Source organism: Neolamprologus multifasciatus, chromosome 18 (genome assembly GCF_963576455.1).
Source record: "Neolamprologus multifasciatus chromosome 18, fNeoMul1.2, whole genome shotgun sequence".
Taxonomy (NCBI): Eukaryota; Metazoa; Chordata; class Actinopteri; order Cichliformes; family Cichlidae; genus Neolamprologus; species Neolamprologus multifasciatus.
In genome coordinates, this window is record NC_140456.1 from 35,634,139 (window position 1) to 35,652,527 (window position 18,389).

The 18,389-nt window shown below is 42.3% G+C and overlaps 2 protein-coding genes and 1 long non-coding RNA gene across 7 annotated transcripts in view; 2 read left to right on the forward strand and 1 right to left on the reverse strand.

Annotated features, from left to right (window-relative positions):
* Positions 1 to 1,358: 1,358 nt before the first annotated feature.
* The window catches only part of LOC146498542 (protein NLRC3-like), a 60,343-nt gene continuing 43,312 nt past the window's right edge, over positions 1,359 to 18,389 (reverse strand). For all 5 annotated transcript variants that reach the window (XM_085139958.1, XM_085139956.1, XM_085139957.1 and 2 more), the window contains 8 exons: positions 17,814 to 17,892; positions 17,464 to 17,650; positions 15,535 to 17,335; positions 13,933 to 14,106; positions 13,523 to 13,696; positions 6,839 to 7,012; positions 2,372 to 2,418; positions 1,359 to 2,224 (listed from right to left, as the gene is read on the reverse strand). In XM_085139958.1, coding sequence (XP_084996084.1) covers positions 1,668 to 2,224; positions 2,372 to 2,418; positions 6,839 to 7,012; positions 13,523 to 13,696; positions 13,933 to 14,106; positions 15,535 to 17,335; positions 17,464 to 17,650; positions 17,814 to 17,892 — 3,193 coding nt within the window. In that variant the 3' untranslated portion in view covers positions 1,359 to 1,667. The remainder of the gene's footprint in view (positions 2,225 to 2,371; positions 2,419 to 6,838; positions 7,013 to 13,522; positions 13,697 to 13,932; positions 14,107 to 15,534; positions 17,336 to 17,463; positions 17,651 to 17,813; positions 17,893 to 18,389) is intronic.
* The window catches only part of LOC146498543 (uncharacterized), an 89,587-nt gene continuing 74,604 nt past the window's right edge, over positions 3,407 to 18,389 (forward strand). The window contains exon 1 of the long non-coding RNA XR_014870563.1: positions 3,407 to 3,594. This is a non-coding gene — a long non-coding RNA (uncharacterized LOC146498543). The remainder of the gene's footprint in view (positions 3,595 to 18,389) is intronic.
* LOC146498544 (transcription factor Adf-1-like) lies at positions 4,393 to 6,161 on the forward strand. Its single transcript, XM_085140092.1, has 2 exons — positions 4,393 to 4,537; positions 4,679 to 6,161. Exons 1-2 carry the CDS (start codon positions 4,408 to 4,410, stop codon positions 4,921 to 4,923), a joined length of 375 nt encoding a protein of 124 aa, XP_084996218.1. The 5' UTR covers positions 4,393 to 4,407; the 3' UTR covers positions 4,924 to 6,161.

The following is an 18,389-nucleotide window of genomic DNA, read 5'->3' on the forward strand; positions in this document are numbered from 1 at the left end:
TGCTCCAGTCAGCCAATTAGACATCAGATCACCTGGATGAAGGTTGGAGGGACAGGTGAAGGGTAGCCGAGGACGCCTCCATCAAGGTGAAGCACTGACGATAATGCTACTGATGTGGAGACAATAATCTATGTATGGGATTATTATTATGTGAAAAGACAGATTTTTATCAGCCCTTGGTGATCATAGGTTGGTCTCCAGTGAAAGACTGCCACCTGCTGTCTGTTTACATGCTCTGTCTGCTCGTCATGTTGGCCCTGGGTGAGAAGCGACAGCCTCTGCTGTAGTTACTGATGCACCAACATGGATACGAGCAAACTAACAGCTTCATGTAGATTTGTTTTAAAGGCTGAACGCTGCATTACCAACCAGCCAGGCAACAATGAAGATCATTAAACTGAGAAGGGACTCTGTAGCCGCTAAGACTGGTGGACCTAAATCTTCACCTCCAAGTCCGTTCACATACAAGAGGAAGGGGAGTGAGCGGGTCAGCGCTCAGGGCACAGAAACTAAGCTGGCTTTGAACACACACCATTTATTTCCATAAAAAACACACAGCCAGAGTCACAAATACAAGTTAAAATCCCCCGTATACAATAAAAAGAGTCTCAATGCGCTAAAAACCCTGCCGGCAGAAATAACTATACACTATTAAAACAAAGCTAAAAAAATGTTTTCCATATGCTAAAATTACCCTCCCACAGTCCCATAATCCCACAGTCCCATAATCCCACAGTCCCATAATCCCACAGTACAGCCACACGCGGGCGAATGGTCCTTATCTGAAACAGGAGAGGAATTTCTCTTCTGGGATGGAAACCACGGATTTTTACACTGAACACTTCCAGTCATGGAAACTGTCTGTTGGATCTGTTTGACGTTGCTTTCTTGTGTTGCTTTCTTGGTTAGAGTTCCTCACAAATGTCCAGATTATTCTTCTAATGAGGCGTCGACCATGTTTTCAGTTCTTTGGAAGAAAACATCGCCCTTTGCCATCCTTACTTTTCTTTGACTTCTTCAAATGCAGCTGAACTCCAGCTGGTATTTTATTGGACTTTGCAGCTGTTTCTGGTCATCAGTTCATTCCTGCAAACCTCTGAACCTGAACAACAATGATGCTGCATTGCTGGCTGATCCCAAAAGGTTGATTCTGTTCATCTGGACGTTTTCAGAAACGTTTGCTCACTGATCAGGTGACTTCTTCAGTCTCAGCTGACTGCAGCTTTACAACCTTACAAACAGCACATTTGCACAATGACTGAAACCAGCAGCAGCAGCACCTGATATATATGATACTAATATAATACATATACATATATAATCCATACTAATGATGAAGGAACTGAGCTCACAGTCCATTGTTCATTCAGTGAACTACTCAGTTTATTTTGGGCCTCAGAAATGCTCACTCTGTTTGTACATCACTGTCAGCAATAGACTCATTCTGCTGTGTGGACAGGAACACATGTGACATCACTTCCTGTTTGTTTGTGACTGAAGAGGAAGAAGTTTACAAGGAATCATTTAGAAGAGTTTCAAACATCAACTGATTGAATCCATGAATCTGAAAACGTGTTTGTGAGTGAAAGAGACAGACATGTACAGACTGAACTATCTGTTCAACAGTCAGAGTGTTTCTGTAACAGGAGACACTCTTTACACCCCACTCAGCACAGGGACACTGAGGCACCAGACCAGAACCAAAACCCAGGATAAAGAGTTTGAGTGAATGTGGTGTTGAAGGTGTGGAGGTGGATCAGAGTGTCAGAGGAGACTCTGTAGAAGGACAGAGTGCCAGCAGGACAGTCCACATACACTGCTGCTCTGTTAGAGACAGAGGAGGAGGAGGAGGAGGAGGAGGAGGAGGAGGAGGAGGAGGAGATGGATGTTAGTCTTTTATTGTGCCTGACATAACGAGGACTATTATAATAGCAGCTCAGACTCCAGGACTGATCATTGTATCCAAACACACAGTCATCACTGCCTCCTTTCCTTCTGATGCTTCTGTAACTCACTGATATATCAACTCTTCCTCTCCACTCGACCTCCCAGTAACAGCGACCAGTCAGACCATTTCTACACAAAAGCTGTTCATAAACATCAAATCTGTCTGGATGATCAGGATATGACTGAACCTTCCTCACATATGTCACCTTCCTGTTGTTGTCAGACAGTTGGAGCTTTGTGTTCACTGTGTTTGTGTCGATTGTGAGTTGACAGGAATCTGATGGAGAGAACAAACACAATCCAGCTGCAGTTATTGATCCATCATCTGTTCATTGATTGACACTTTGATGATGACTCCTGACATGATGAAATGGTTGAATGTGTGCTGCTTTGTTTTCATGAATCCCATTAAAAACACACTTACACTTCCTCAGACCTGGTCTCAACCATTGGACTCCAGCAGGCTCCACCCTGAAAGGAGGAGGGGGTCAGAGCAGCACAGTCAGCATGCACACATGGACATTACATGGCTCTCATACACACACTGTTACACACTGAGCTCAAAGCTCGGCTCCACTGTTTTATTCAAAGAAATCTACATTTATTTATCAGCACATTTAAAAACAGCTTGAGCCAAAGTGCTGCACAGAGTAGAGAGAAAATAGGAAACATACACAGTAATTACTATAAAGACTCGTCAGAATTGAAAGCTACAGAGTACAAATGTGTTTCCAACCGGGTTTTAAAAATGTCGAGTGTTGGTGACGACCTGATGTGAAGGACGACTGTTCCAGAGTTTGGCTGCAGCGATCGATAAAGCTCACCTCTGTTTTTACGTCTAGTTCTGGTCAGAAGCTACTTATCTGCAGACCTGAGGGCTCGACTTGGATTATTTTGTTAAAGAGAGATAAGATGGAGCCAATCCATTCAGAGATTTAAAGACAAACAACCAGATCTGGAAGTGGATTCTACCACGTACTGGTAACCAGTGGAAAAAGCTGGAAAAAGCTGGTGATGGGTCGTCTAGCACAGACCCACCGCTGGAACCAGACAATTCATGAGGGAGAGAACTGTGACAGCGCCGTTCCTTCACTTGACCTCAGTCGCTCTCGTCTGCTCCCTCGTAACACTGCTCTTTATTGAGGTTACATGAATATGCATAAGTTCATTAACATGTGACGTCTTACACAGGTATGAACAAAGAGTACCAGTCTGTGCATAGTGTAGGTATGTGTGTGTGTGTGTGTGTGTTCCAGATGTGACCCTGTGACCCCAAAGTTGGTGCTAAGAGTCCAGCGGTCCCCCTAACAAAGGGCTCTTATACTTAACCAGATACAGAGTAGGTGTCCTCCTAAACCATAAATCAGTAAGAGAAGGTACGACCTCTCTCATGACCTTAAGGTGTGTGTGCATGCCGGAGCACTCTGGAAGGCACACAGAGTCTTTAGAGACTACTAAGGCTACGTCCACACGTACACGGGTATTTTTGAAAACAGAGGTTTTCCGTTTTTGTTTTAAAAATTAATCCCGTCCACACGTAAACGTAGAAATGAAGGAAAACGCTGCTAGGAACATGCCAAAGCAACAGGTGGCGCTATATTCCTAACCGTGTAGAAATGTTGGCCAATCAGAGGTCTAGAAGCCTCGGTGGGAAATAGTAAACAAAGCTGGGGCATAGAAGCAGAACCGAGTCGTATGTGTGGAGGGACAGTAACTGTGTGTGTATATGTAAGCATTTAAACACTGCAGAGAGAACAATTAACAGTAACAGTATTGTAGAAATTCATTTCACTGAAACAATAACGTGGTGCACAGTGTGACGTCAAAAAAGGCGCACACCTTTGACGCTGCGTTTTCTGCGTTTTCTCCGTTTTTCTCGTCCACACGTAAATGCAAAAACTGAGTTTTCAAAGATATCCACCCTGGCCGGAGTTTTTAAAAATCTCAGTTTTCAGTGACCAAAAACGCCGTTTACGTGTGGACAAAAGGTGCAAACACATAGAAAAATCTACGTTTTCAAAAATACCCGGGTACGTGTGGACGTAGCCTTACGGTGTGTTCACACCGAACGCGATGGACGCGAATAGAGCGTCAGGTTTACATGTAAAGTCAATGGAGGTGACACACGCGATGACACGCGATTGCAGGTCCCGCGTGAATTCGGAAGCAGATTTGCATCGCGAAAACGCCAAAATGCGTGAAATGCACGTCAGTGTAGCGCGTCAGTGTAGCGCGTCAGTGTAGCGCGGCTGGCGCGTTTGACTAGCGAAAAAAATCACGCGCGTGAGTTTTTGTGTTGCATTTTGTGCATACGCGCGTTTCGCGTCTACCGCTCGAGTTGGAAAAATCTGAACTCCAGCGTCAAATCGTGCCGCGACAACCAATCAGGAGCCTGGTGACGTGGCTCTGACCTAGGTCAAAGGGGCAGATCCAGCAAAAGCCCTTGATTCTTCATTCAGTATGGAGGAAAAGCTCATCAGTGCCGTGGCTAATCACCCGGAGCTGTATGATGCTAGCTACTACTTCTACCGAGACAGGAATAAAAAGGACCTAGCTTGGAGACACATAAGTGAGGAGATCGGGCAACCTGGTAAGTTCATTCCTCCTTCTTTTTAATTTTCAGACTGACCCGATGAACCCACGCAAAAGCTAGCAAGCCCGCCTTCTGTCCAGCTATTTTCCCACTGATGTACAAATACCTTTCCACTAACAAGATAATGCGTTTATTCAGAGGACATCTGCAGGAGAAAGTGGAAGAGCCTCAGGGACACTTATAATAAGGAGAAGAAGACAGAGAAGGAGAAGAGGAGTGGGTCTGCAGCAGGATCGGGGAGAAGATGGAAGTTCTTCGCGGTCATGGGGTTTCTGGACCCCTTCCTCACCCCGCGGGAGACAAGCGGCAATATGGTGCGGACCGTGGAGAACTTCTCCCGCGAGGAGATCATGTTTGGTTTTGATGACCATCACGTCCAATAGAAAAAAACAGCACAAAAACACTCATAACTATGACCCTCATTCGGAAATAGACACCTGCACCGGGAGCAAAAAAGGTGCACAAAAGTGGCGCCGCAGACAGAGAAAAAGCGCGGCATAATACTTTTACGTTTTAAAATTGACAAAGGTTTGCACTTTGAGAATCAACTTGTGAGAACTGTGACTACTGTTCATGTGCTGCAATAAATGAGAGACCACTGTATATAATAAGTATATAAGTATATAATAATATAATATTCTCTATGACTATTGTCTTCAACCTGTTAACATTTAATATTGTCTTGATAGAGTCAAGTAATCATGCAGCAGAGCATCCCCTGTCTCTTCTCCTGGCTCCCCAGTCCCTGGTCCCTCAGCTCCTGCTGCTGCACCCACAGGTATGAACATCAAGCACTGACAGCTTTTTACTTGCTTGGATTCCCTTGTGATCACCTTTACTAAATATCTACAACCAATCTGTTTATATCCTGTTTTTTTCAATTTTGAAAATGAAAATCTAGTAGCAGCCTTCTCATTACTTTGTGTTGTTTTGTGCTGTGTTTTACAGGCCCACAGAGGAGGACAGCTCGAAGGCGGGCGAGGGACGGGTCCCAGGACGGTGGAGCTGGCCATCCTGGAGTCCCTAAAGAGGCCACGCCCATCTCCAACAGAACATTTTCTCCTCGGCCTTGTTCCTGTTCTGGAGAGCATGCCGCCTCAGACACGAGAATTCGTGAAATTTCAAATTTATAAATTAGCTTTTGAAAACAGCACAGCTGTGTTAAATTTGGAAACATTGGACCCTAATGATCAGCAGTTTTCTGATGAGGCAGCAGCTCTCCAGGGCAGCAACAATGTTCTTATTTTTCTCCTCCTTCTCCCTGAGGCTCTTCCACTCCAAGCTGGGTCCTTTTTATTCCTGTCTCACTGTAAATAGTTAAATTTCATATATTTATGTTTAATGTTTTTGTTACTGAATTTATATATTTTTCCAATAAACATTTATAATGACAAATGTCTCTGTTCTACTACACAGCAAATATTGGCACCCGACTTGACACAAGTAGAATTTATTTCATATTATACTAATGACAAAACATACTAATACAGTGGGATGAAAAGTTTGGGCAACATTGTGAAAAGTAATTATTTTCCTGTACAAATCGTTGGTTTTCACAATAAAAATTGTCAGTTAAATATATCATATAGGAGACACACACAGTGATATTTGAGAAGTGAAATGCAGTTCACTGGATTTACAGAAAGTGTGCAATAACTGTTTAAACTAAATCAAGCAGGTGTATAAATTGGCAACACAAAAAAAGAGAAATGAAATAAATATTTAGTGTATATCAATGTGTGTGTCTCCTATATGATATATGTAAGTGACATTTTTCATTGTAACAGTGATTCATACAGGAAAATGATGGTGATGTTAGCTGCTCCTGTCTGCCTCTTTATCACACACAAAGACTGAAATGATTCACAGCCTTGTTTCATCCTTCTGTCAGTGTCACTGACTGTCACTGTGACTGTGGACATACAGCATGGGAAACATACACATGGCTGACACTTTATTAGGTACACAGTGACCACTATCTCAGGTAAACCGGTGACATAATAAAGTGTATTTAAAGTTACAAAATGTTGTCTCTGTCCAAATATTTATGGACCTAACTGTAGGTCTACTTTTAATGAAACTCTCAACATGACTCATCAGTTATCATTAATGTTCCTGCAAACAGACTCCTTGGAGACCCCCTACGCACTATCCAGCTAGACTAGTGTGTCTGTCCCTGAAAATATTCCTGCATGTGTGATTGTTCATGTGTCATCTGCAGGAAACAAACAGGAAGTGAGTGAAGGACACAGGAAATGTTTCCAGCTCGTCCTCCTCTATCAGACATTCTCTCCATACCTGAGAGTGTCCAGTCTCCAGCCTGGATCCTTCAGTCCAGACGACAGGAGCTTAATTCCTGAGTCACCTGGATGATTGTGGCTCAGGTCCAGCTCTCTCAGATGGGAGGGATTGGAGCTCAGAGCTGAGGCCAGAGAAGTACAGCCTTCCTCTGTGATCAGACAGCCTGACAGACTGCAGACATACAAAACAACAATCAATCTTTTAAAGATCATTTTCTGTTTGTTACAATAACATCTATTCATTTACATCCATTCAATGTAACTTTATTTAAAAGTGACAATTCCCAACAGACAACAACAGTCGTCTGAAGCTGTTTAACAGTGTAAGGTAACAGCCTCCAATATTAGAGAGAAAGCCCCAAAAACCAGACAATCCACTGTGAGCAGCACTTGGTGATGGTGGGAAGGAAGAACTCCCTTTGACACAAAGATCCTCCCAGTGAAAACAGGCTCCCGGAGGAGAATCAATCAACCAATCAATCAATCTTTATTTATAAAGCACTTTTCATACAAAGATGTAGCACAAAGTGCTTTACAGCCTCTAGGCTGGGCACACAGCAGGAGGGAGGCAAAGAAGCCCCCCAGCTGGGCTGAGAAGACCCACAGAGCCCCAGCAGCCACGGTCGATCACAACCCCGGTGCAGAGAGCCCCCTCCGAGGAAACACTGGAGATATGACCTAATAAGAGTATATACAGAATAAAATAAATAAAATAAATAAGAATGGGATACAGTATAAATATAAATAGAGTAAGAAGACAAAAAATGAATAAGAATAAAATCAATAAATATTAGGTAAAACCTAAATTAATAATATAAATAGAAAAACAGGATAGAATAAATAAGCATAAAATAAATTAACGATAAGTAAAAGTTAAATTAAAAAGGTGGTCTTGAGCCTGATCTTAAAAACATGTACGTTCTCTGCGGCCCTGAGCTCCTCCGGCAGGCTGTTCCACAGACGAGGACCATACCACTGAAAAGCTGCCTCTCCGTGAGTATGTGTCCTGACTTTAGGGACAATCAAAAGGCCAGTACCAGAGGACCTCAGGGTCCACAAGGGTTCATATGGTGAAAGCAGATCTGAGAGATAAGAAGGCCCAAGACCATTAAGACATTTAAAAACCAATAAAAGAACTTTAAACTTGATCCTGAAACACACGGGGAGCCAGTGCAGCGACTCTAAACCGGTGTAATGTGGGCCCGCCCTCTGGTCTTCGTCAGCACACGAGCTGCAGAGTTTTGTAAAAGTTGTAAAGGTGAAATATTCTTTTTGGGGAGACCAGAGAGCAGGGCAGTAATCAATGCGACTGGTAATAAAAGCATGCATCAGCATCTCCGTGTTGGCCCGAGAGAGAATAGGCTATATTTTTTAGATGATAAAATCCAATTTTGATTACATGTTTAATATGTGGGATAAAACCAAGCTCAGAGTCAAAAACAACACCCAGGTTTTTCACTTGTAGTGAAGGACATAGTGAAAATGCCTGTAATTTAGACAAGAGTTTCTCTCTCTGAGCCTCAGGACCGACGATTAAAACTTCAGTTTTGTCCTGGTTAAGCTGTAAAAAGTTTTCTGCCATTCAAGATCTTATATCTAAAATACAGTTAAAAAGGGCAAATTAAAAAGTACAGGGCCTAAAACCGACCCCTGAGGCACACCACGTGTCATTTTATGGATCTTAGAGGAGCATGTATCCATACTCACCATAAAAGTTCTGTATGAGAGAAAGGAAGTGAACCAGTTGTGTACAGCACCAGAGAGCCCACCATGTGTTTCAGTCTGTTTAAAAGAATGGCGTGGTCTACTGTATCAAAGGCTGCGCTTAGATCCAGCTGCACCAGGACTGAGAGCTTTTGGGAGTCCCAGTTACATCTAAGATCATTTAAAACCTTTAGGAGAGCAGTCTCTGTGCTGTGGTTCACCCTAAATCCAGACTGGAATATCTCCAGGATCTGTCTATCATTCAAAAAAATCATTAATCTGAGTAAAAACACGTTTTTCTAAAGTTTTACTTAAAAATGGTGAGTTGGACACAGGTCTGTATTAAAATCATTACAATCCAAATTGCTCTTCTTCAGAAGGGGCCTCACCACCGCCGTTTTAAAGGCAGCAGGGAAGACACCCAACTGAAGAGAGCAATTCATGTATGAAAGCTCAGCTTCAAAAAAATCTACCACGACTGGTTGCAGGGTGAGGGGAAAGAGAAGAGATGAGCTCAGAGAGACACAAAAGTTAAGGACAGTCGTGACATATAAAAGCATCCGGAGTGAAAAGAGGGGAGTGGAGAAGAAAGAAGAGCATCATCAACAGCCTGAGCCTATAGCAGCATAACTAAGGGATGGTTCAGGGTCACCTGATCCAGCTCGAACTATAAGCTTCATCAAAAAGGAAAGTTTGAAGCTGATCTTCAAAGTAGAGAGTGTGCATCTCCTGAACTCAAACTGGGAGCTGCTTCCACACCAAGTCCAACATAGCCAGGCTGAGTCGTTAGATTAGTCCAAAGTAAAGTCAGAAAGTAATTATTTGTGTCACATTTTAGTGGAAATGTACAACAACTGTCCAAAAGTTATTTCTAAATCTGATATTAAACAGTTTAAATGGTGAAAAAGAAAACAGAGTCAATAAAAGCCTCTTTAGAGGGTCACCAGTTTAAAACTCAGACATTTAAACTGGTGATTCTCCTTCTCTGCTCCATTTCCTCTCTAGACTTCCTGTTCCTAGGAGGGATTTGATTGGCTGAACGTCCTTTTAGCCTTTCTTTAGTTCTTTGGGTGCTAATCAAAGAGGTAAACACACGAGTCATGTGACGTGACATAAGTAGCGCTCTGATTGGTTGGGATTGACAAACTATGGTGCTGTTTGCAAGCTTAGCTTTGCAGAGGCAAGAAAATCTCTTAGATAGGGATGAGACGCTCCACAGTGACGTTTCCACACTTTGGAGCTTCTGAAGTGCAGATGTTTGGAAATGCTGCTCCAACACGTGGTTCAAACACTCAGATCACGTGACCTCAGCTGCCACAGGTGGCATACCTGCGGCTTCCATGTTAGCATGTTAGCTTCAACAGGTGGTCAGTGTGAGAGCAGAAGATGATATCAGTGACATCCAAACAAGGAAGGAAGAGACTGTTGAAGGCAGCGAGCTGTGACTGCTGTGAACAGTGTTCTCACACTATTTTCTCCCTGTGTCAACATACATGAGGCTGTTTCAGCTGCAACACACCACAAACACCTTTATACAACTAAATATACTGAGAGCACACTGCTGTGGTTGCTGTGGTAACCATTCATATATCCAGCTGTTTGTGGCCGAGTCTGCTTCCTCATCCTTGGGAAAAACCCTCAAAGTTTGATGCGTTTTTGACTTGAAGCTTTTTGTGATTTGGTTTTATTTGTTGTTCTACACACTGTGAAACAAAGCTAGAAGCCCCTGTGGTACAGTGGGGGACTCAAACCCAGGACCCAACCTGCTCCAACAACAGTCAGAAGGATTTTATTAAGTCTCATTTTCTGTTCATTAGGAAAACATCAATAATGAAGAGCACATGTTTATAGAGGCACATTCAGACCAATGACAACAGTCCATTCACACTGACCTCCACCTTTTTAAATGTGAGTAAACACATCATGGTTCTGGTGCTGATGTGATATCTGGGACAGGTGATGATTTTGAACTCAGTCTGAGGTTTGATTACATTGAACCTGCACTGCTTTCTCCTGTTTATGACACATTTATACCCAAAGTCTCAGCTGGATAACAAAGGAGGAAAAACACATTTGTTGAGAGAATTGTTAACAAATGTGGTGAGAGTGTTGTAATAGTTACAGACAGAACTATGATTTATTTATTTAAATGCATTCCAGGACGTTTTTTACTCACGTTATGTCGCTTCCACGATGTTATTTTTCTCTCCTACAATGTACGTTACAATTACATTAGCATGACCATTTATCCAAATTAGGCGATGACGTCATTTAGCAACTTCCAGCAACTTTTAGGACAGCCAATAGCAATTTTCCTTACTGAAGAGTTGGCAACACTGCTAGGAGCAGTGGGTGGATGGCAGCATCATCATGAAGGATCAGTGTGAGAATACATCATCATCCACAAAGAAAACCAGTCTGAGTGTCTGACGCTGTTGTCAGAAAGACGCAGTCGCAGCTTGTGGGTGCAGTTAGCTGGTTTGCTAGTTAGCTGCTCTGCTAGTTAGCTGGGAGCTAACTCACTCGAACATTTGATGCTAAACTGTCTAAACTGTGTGAGCAGCATTCATTGCTGCTCTGTGTTACTCTCCAGCCTCTCTTTAACTTAGTCCTCTCAGTTTTTTTCCTCCTTACAAACTAGAAAACCTTCCTTTTCAGCTTCTCCTCCACACCCGAGCTGTGGCTAAGGTGCTACCAGCACGCAGGCTCGGTGTGTCCAAATTTATGGGCTGCATCCTCCTGAGGACACATTTGTAGACCGATAACATCACAGCGATGCACCAAAGGCTGTCCAAATTCGTGGACTCCTCCAAATGCAGCCGACAAATGCGTCGTCCTTTTCCCCGAATTTGAAGGATGGGTCGGGTGTGTCCTTTGTGGCCCACCATATCCCAGAATTCATATTGCGGCTCAGCCAAACTCCAGTTTCTGGTAATGGCGACCGCTACTAAGATTTAAAATTACTCTTATTAATCTTCCTGGGTCACAAAACTTTTAACATATTTTCAGGCGAGAAAGTAGCTGTGTAAACTTAAAATATCTGCTCGGTTTATCAAGATATCGCATATTTGCAAAAGTGCTTCGACGTTTTTGGAGACGTCTGTTACCCACCAGCTCGATAGCAAGCCGAGAGCTCCAGGGTTACTGAAGCAGCCAAGAACGGCACAACTCCCTGCACATTATTTTCAGATCACCGCGGACTTTCGCTAATCAGGTTAAAAGTAATATATAAGTCACTTAGACAACCTAAAAATGCTATTGTTTGGCTTTTTTCAGTGTTTTATTTGTTTGTGAGTAAATCGGTTTGGCTGAGATTAAAGTTATTAGATTAGATAAGATAAAATAAAACTTTATTTATCCCCCGGGTGGGTTCCTCCTTGGTTTTTACACAGCTGAATAAACGTCAAACAAAAAACTGATTAAACAGAAGTGTGAGATGGTCAACAATTTACGCCAGAGTCCTGTTATATTTTAGATAGCAAGGAGCAGACGGCAGAGTTTATTAAACCCCACCGAGACAGCGGTGACACCAATCAGAAGGCTAGACCGTCCAATTCCATGGCCGTTTACTTCCGGCCTACCTGACCTTCTGAGGACCCGGCCCACATAGACCGCGAAGGCCGGGTCCTCAGGAGGATGCAGCCCATGAATTTGGACACGACCACAGTCTTTCTCACTCAACAGTTACACTCGTCACCCAGACTAACACCACTCCAGATGTTCACAAGTAGGAGGTGCTAAAAGACCACATACAGTGAGATTGTCTGCTGTGTCTGACAGTGACTTGAGTTTTTACTAACTGGCTACATGAGCAGGATTTGCTGCAGTTCCATCTTTGTAAAAGAGACTCAGCATTAGAACCAAACAGAAACATTTCTACTTTTTCTGCAGCACCAACTGAATGCATGGAGCCTAAACGTCAGTGACAATGAGACACATACAGTGTGACTGCTGTGACTTTACAGCTGGGCCTCATTCACTGACATTAGTCAGATATGACTGAATCTATATCACACTTTCTGTAAATGAAAGAATCAGTGAAAATGAGGCACTTCAGTTGATTTTAAACAAAAACTCTGAACATAACCTGATCCAGACCAGGTTATAGGTTCAGCATCAGTAACCATGGTGATGTAGCCAGGTAAACACAGAGCTAGACAGAGACAGACAATTTATGCTGACAATCACACATTTCCAGTTGACCTTGCATGCATGTTCTTGGACTGTGGGAGGAAGAGTACCTGAAGACAACCCACAGAGACCACACTATCACCCCTATTTACAGAATTATAATCTAATTAGATGATAAAGGAATAAATTATTTGGTATTTTAATGAAGATACATTTTAGCAATGGTTTATAAGTCAACAATTATAGTTTAAAAAAAGTGACAAATCAAACAGTCAATAAAATCTTCTACAGCTGAAACTAATGTAGACAATGTCGGGGGAGGAAGTAAAAGTAAAAACCAGAGATGATAACTACCAAAATAAAACGGGAAGTGAATAACATTCAAGCTCACTTTAAGCTCAACAGTCAAATTCTGTTTTGTATTAATCTATTGTTTTGAATTTTTGTTTACATTTTATGTTTAAGTGATGCAATGAGTCATATCACTATGACCAAATATATATTTCATCTTTTCAGTCAGAAATAATCAATTGATCATATTTTTATTACTAAATTTTTCTGAAAATCAAATTCTGATATCTGAATAAACAGCTCTGTAAAAACCTTCAGAATACAGGAATCGAACTAGAAGGTTTGGTGGATGAAGCACTGCTAAAATAAAGAATTTGGACTCAGAGGAGCAGATGGGACATTTCATTGCAAATGAAAGACAGAAGGTGAACAAATATCACTAAAAACCCCAGACGCTAATTTCTACATTCAGACTTTTTTAAAATCAATTGACTGTTTCTGCAATAATAGAAATAAGGTTTAACATGATCATCAGTGGAACATTTTAAATCCTGACCTGAGAGTTTCCATTTTACAGCGTGGACTCTTCACTCCGGCAGACAAAAGCTTCACTCCTGAATCCTGCAGGTCAGAGTTACTCAGGTCCAGCTGTCTCAGACTAGAGGACTGGGAGCTGAGAGCTGAGGACAGCGCTTCAAAGCCTCTCTCTGAGAGCTCACAGTGACTGAGTCTGAAAAATGACAGATAAACATTAAACAAACACTATTATTTAATTGCAATGAGGGTGCACAAAAGAGTTTTTTGATTTTGCAATAAATCCAGTTTTTTTTTTACTAAGAGTCAACACTAGGAGATGACACTAACATAAAACTATTACAGAAGTTTAACTGACTTTTTTCCCATTTAGTGGCTTCTTATTGGTTAATTCTGTCAATTGATGAAAAGCACAACATAACTTGATCTCACCTCAGAGTATTCAGTTTACAGTGTGGACTTCTCAGTCCTGCAGAAAGAAACTCCAATGCTGGATCTTGCAGGTTGTTGATACTCAGGTGCAGCTCTCTCAGAATAGAGGACTGGGAGCTGAGAGCAGAGGACAGAGCTTCACAGCCTCTGTCTGAGAGGTCAGGGAAACTCAGCCTAAAAAACAAAAACAAAATAAAGACATAATCTGAAAAATTGTCATTTGATAACAAACTGTTTGTGATTAATTTAAATCACTTCTTGTGTTGAACCTTTGAAAGAAAGACAAATGCCAGTGTGCATTACTATTTATGGCTAAAAAACGTTTTAGTTTAAAAATGTTCCCTGTGTAAATATAAAGACCTGGAACTTGCTCATTAAATGCTAAACAAAAACAAGTGATGACTCATTCTGTGAACAGGTGATAGGCAAGACTGTAAGCATGTAGCAATGAGAGGGAAGGCTGGCTCATATCCTGGTGAGTGAGGGTTAGTTACTCTAGGAAAAGGTCAAGATATGATTGAGAGATTCTGGGAGACTGAACCAGTGAAATTTTCATGGAAATTATTTCAATTAAAGCAGATATAGTGATTAGTCCTTCCATCAGTCGTCCACAAAGCAGTGAGATAAAATCTCAAGTCTCATTCTGCACAGTGTAAATGTCAGTGTCCTCCGGGTCCTCACTGATCATTGCATTCTGTCACAAATTGTCATGGTTCACAGACTGTGTACAGTCGGAAATCAAAGTGCACGACATAGGAGAGATTGAAAAACAATCAAGCATGCAGATCTAACAACAGGAAACCAGAAGAAACACGAGGAATATAATTGATTCAGCAGCTGCAGATCCTTGGAACTGTACTGGTGAGGCAGATTGTAACATATAGAAGTGAACTCATCTTCAGCTGAGCAGTGCACTGATGCAGAGCAATAAGACCAGAGGAGGAATGAGGGAGTTGATCACCTATGGGTCCATCACAGTCTTTGAACGTCTTCAGTCAGTACAGAATCATGCTGCGAGGCTTTTAACCAGCACATGAAATAGACTGGACATTACTCCGGTTTAATCTCTTCACACTGGTAACCAGTTCATTTTAGGCGTTATTTAAAGATTTAGTCCTTTCTTTTAGTCCCAGTCTATATTTCTGACTTTCTACAATCCTACAGCTCTTCTCACATCTGAGATCTTCCAGTCAAAGGCTTTTACTGGTCCCACTAACTCATTTATTCAGACTCTAGTATTCAGAGTGGCCTTTAACTAGTTTTAGGCTGTATGATGTTCAGTGTTTGCTGTTTAATGTTTTTATCTTCTGTGTTTTTTATTGCCTGTTTCTATTGTAAAGCACTTTGTGGTTTTTGACCTGTGAAAGCTGCTGTATAAATAAATTTTACTTACAGGATGATTCTGGACATGACTTTGATAAAAGCTGACACCCAGATATGTTTAAGACACTCTGACATTTACTGCTGCAATCAAACATTAACTATAATATACTGTATTTAGTGCTGATGATCATGTAAAAAAATATGTTTAAGTTTTTAAGGGTCCATCACACATTACACTGTTTATGTTATAAATAAAAGCCTGATCACATGTTTACTCACAGAGCTTTGTTGGAGGCTTTGACCACTGGCAGCAGCCTCAGAAGAGCCTCCTCTGAAGCAGAGTATTTCTGCAGGTCAAACACATCCAGATCTTTTTCTGATGACAGTAAGATGAAGACCAGAGCTGACCACTGAGCAGGAGACAGTTTATCTGTGGAGAGACGTCCTGATCTCAGGGACTGTTGGATCTGCTCCACTAGAGAACGATCATTCAGTTCATTCAGACAGTGGAACAGATTGATGCTTTTCTCTGCAGACAGATTCTCACTGAGCTTCTCCTTGATGTACTGAACTGTTTCCTGATTGGTCTGTGAGCTACTTCCTGTCTGTGTCAGCAGACCTCGTAGGAGAGTCTGATTGGTCTGCAGTGAAAGACCCAGGAGGAAGCGGAGGAACAAGTCCAGGTGTCCATTTGGACTCTGTAAGGCCTTGTTCACAGCAGTCTGGTGAAGTGATTGGAGTTTTAGTTTGTTAAATAATTTAGACCATGTGGAGGTTGTTTGTTGTTCTTCCAGCAGATTGAGTCCAGAGTTGATGAAGGTCAGATGGACATGAAGAGCAGCCAGAAACTCCTGAACACTCAGATGGATGAAGCAGAACACCTTGTCCTGGTACAGTCCTCTCTCCTCTTTAAAGATCTGTGTGAACACTCCTGAGTACACTGAGGCTGCTCTGATATCGATGCCACACTCTGTCAGGTCTGATTCATAGAAGATCAGGTTTCCTTTCTGCAGCTGATCAAAAGCCAGTTTTCCCAGAGACTCCATCATCTTCCTGCTCTCTGGACTCCAGTGTGGATCTGTCTCAGCTCCTCTATCATACTTGACCTTCTTCACTTTGGCCTGAACCACCAGGAAGTGGATGTACATCTCAGTCAGGGTCTTGGGCAGCTGTCCTCCCTCTCTGGTTTCCAGCACATCCTCCAGAACTGTAGCAGTGATCCAGCAGAAGACTGGGATGTGGCACATGATGTGGAGGCTTCGTGATGTCTTGATGTGGGAGATGATCCTGCTGGCCTGCTCCTCATCTCTGAATCTCTTCATGAAGTACTCCTCCTTCTGTGGGTCAGTGAACCCTCTGACCTCTGTCACCATGCCAACACAGTCAGGAGGTATCTGATTGGCTGCTGCAGGTCGTGTGGTTATCCAGAGGCGAGCAGAGGGAAGCAGTTTCCCCCTGATGAGGTTTGTCAGCAGCACATCCACTGAGGTGGACTTTCTAGGGTCAGTTAGGATTGTAGTTTTGTGGAAGTCCAGAGGAAGTCGACACTCATCCAGACCATCAAAGATGAACACAACCTGGAAGTCTTCAAAGCTGCAGATTCCTGCTTCTTTGGTTTCAGTAAAGAAGTGATGAACAAGTCCCACCAAGCTGAACTTTTCCTCTTTCAGCACATTCAGCTCTCTGAAAGTGAATGGAAATATGAACTGGATGTCCTGGTTGGCTTTGTCTTCAGCCCAGTCCAGGGTGTATTTCTGTGTTAAGACTGTTTTCCCAATGCCAGCCACTCCCTTTGTCAGCACTGTTCTGATTGGTTCATCTCTTCCAGGTGGGAGTTTAAAGATGTCTTCTTGTCTGATTGTTGTTTCTGGTCTGTGTGGTTTCCTGGATGCTGTTTCAATCTGTCTGACCTCATGTTCATCATTGACCTCTGCAGTCCCTCCCTCTGTGATGTAGAGCTCTGTGTAGATCTGATTCAGAAGGGTTGGGTTTCCTGCTTTAGCGATGCCCTCAAACACACACTGGAACTTCTTCTTCAGAGCAGATTTAAGGTTACGGGGACAAACTGCAGCTTGAAGTTCTGAATGAGAAGAAAAATAAACACTCAATTCCAAAAAGAACTAATCTTTAAAACATGTTGCTCCATCTTCCATCTCTGGAAAATGTTCATTTATCCAAAACTTTAAATCTTTACAGAAATCCTCTTACGTCTCTGCAGACGGTCAGCCAGCTCCTCCTGCTTCATTCTCCTCAGGAAGTCCACTGTGATCTTCACAAATGCCTCTCTGCTGCTGCTCGTCTGACTCTCTAAGCATTCTGGGTAATCTGGACTCAGAACCTTCTGGATCTTTTTCAGCTCGTTCTTCACAAAAGTGATGATGTTGTCCTCCAGCAGCTGGAACAGAATATTTATGAATGAGCCAATCAGACTGAAATCATGGAGCCAAACATCAGATCCATGTTGGACACACAGACAATCCATGCTGGTCTACAAAGAGCAGCATGGAGATGACTGTGGAGAGAATAGATGTAACAGTAGTTGTTGTACATGTACAGACCATAAATATGGAGTCCAGCTGTGTTTGATGCTGCTGGGCAGACTGACCACTGGGACCCTCTGAGCTCTGCTGCTCCACTCTGTGGAGGAACCATGAAGGATTAGATCAACACAGGATAAAGATCCATTAGTGTCTGCTCAAATAACTTCATTTGAATCAACTTTGTCAAGTTTTAAACTCTCAGATTGTGAAAATATGGGCCATTTTTACTAAGTTTATGAACGTCCTTTCAGTGGTGATGTCAGGGATGATTTTGAAGAAGCTCATTAAACTGAACCATCAGCAGATCACTGCTCCAAAACCAGAACATGATCCGAGGTCTCTCCACCACCAGAACACCAGCTTTACTAACGTGGTAGATCAGTGTAGTACAGATCAATAACTGATGAGTCATTTGATCAAAATCACTGAGTGCTTCACATCTGACCCTCTGATGTTTCTGTAGACATTTTGCATATTTAATGAATGTCTGACAGTTTTACATTCATTCTATGAATACAGTGGAAATGTTGTGTTATAGTCTCCATGTTTTTACCACCATCATAAATTCTTAAGTTCACAAAATTAGATTCTTTC

Excerpts from the sequence above, each read along its gene's own strand:
- LOC146498544 (XM_085140092.1), top strand. The coding sequence starts at position 4,408 with ATGGAGGAAAAGCTCATCAGTGCCGTGGCTAATCACCCGGAGCTGTAT. Across the intron at positions 4,538-4,678 it reads TGAGGAGATCGGGCAACCTG|AGGACATCTGCAGGAGAAAG; the intron begins GTAAGTTCATTC and ends GCGTTTATTCAG.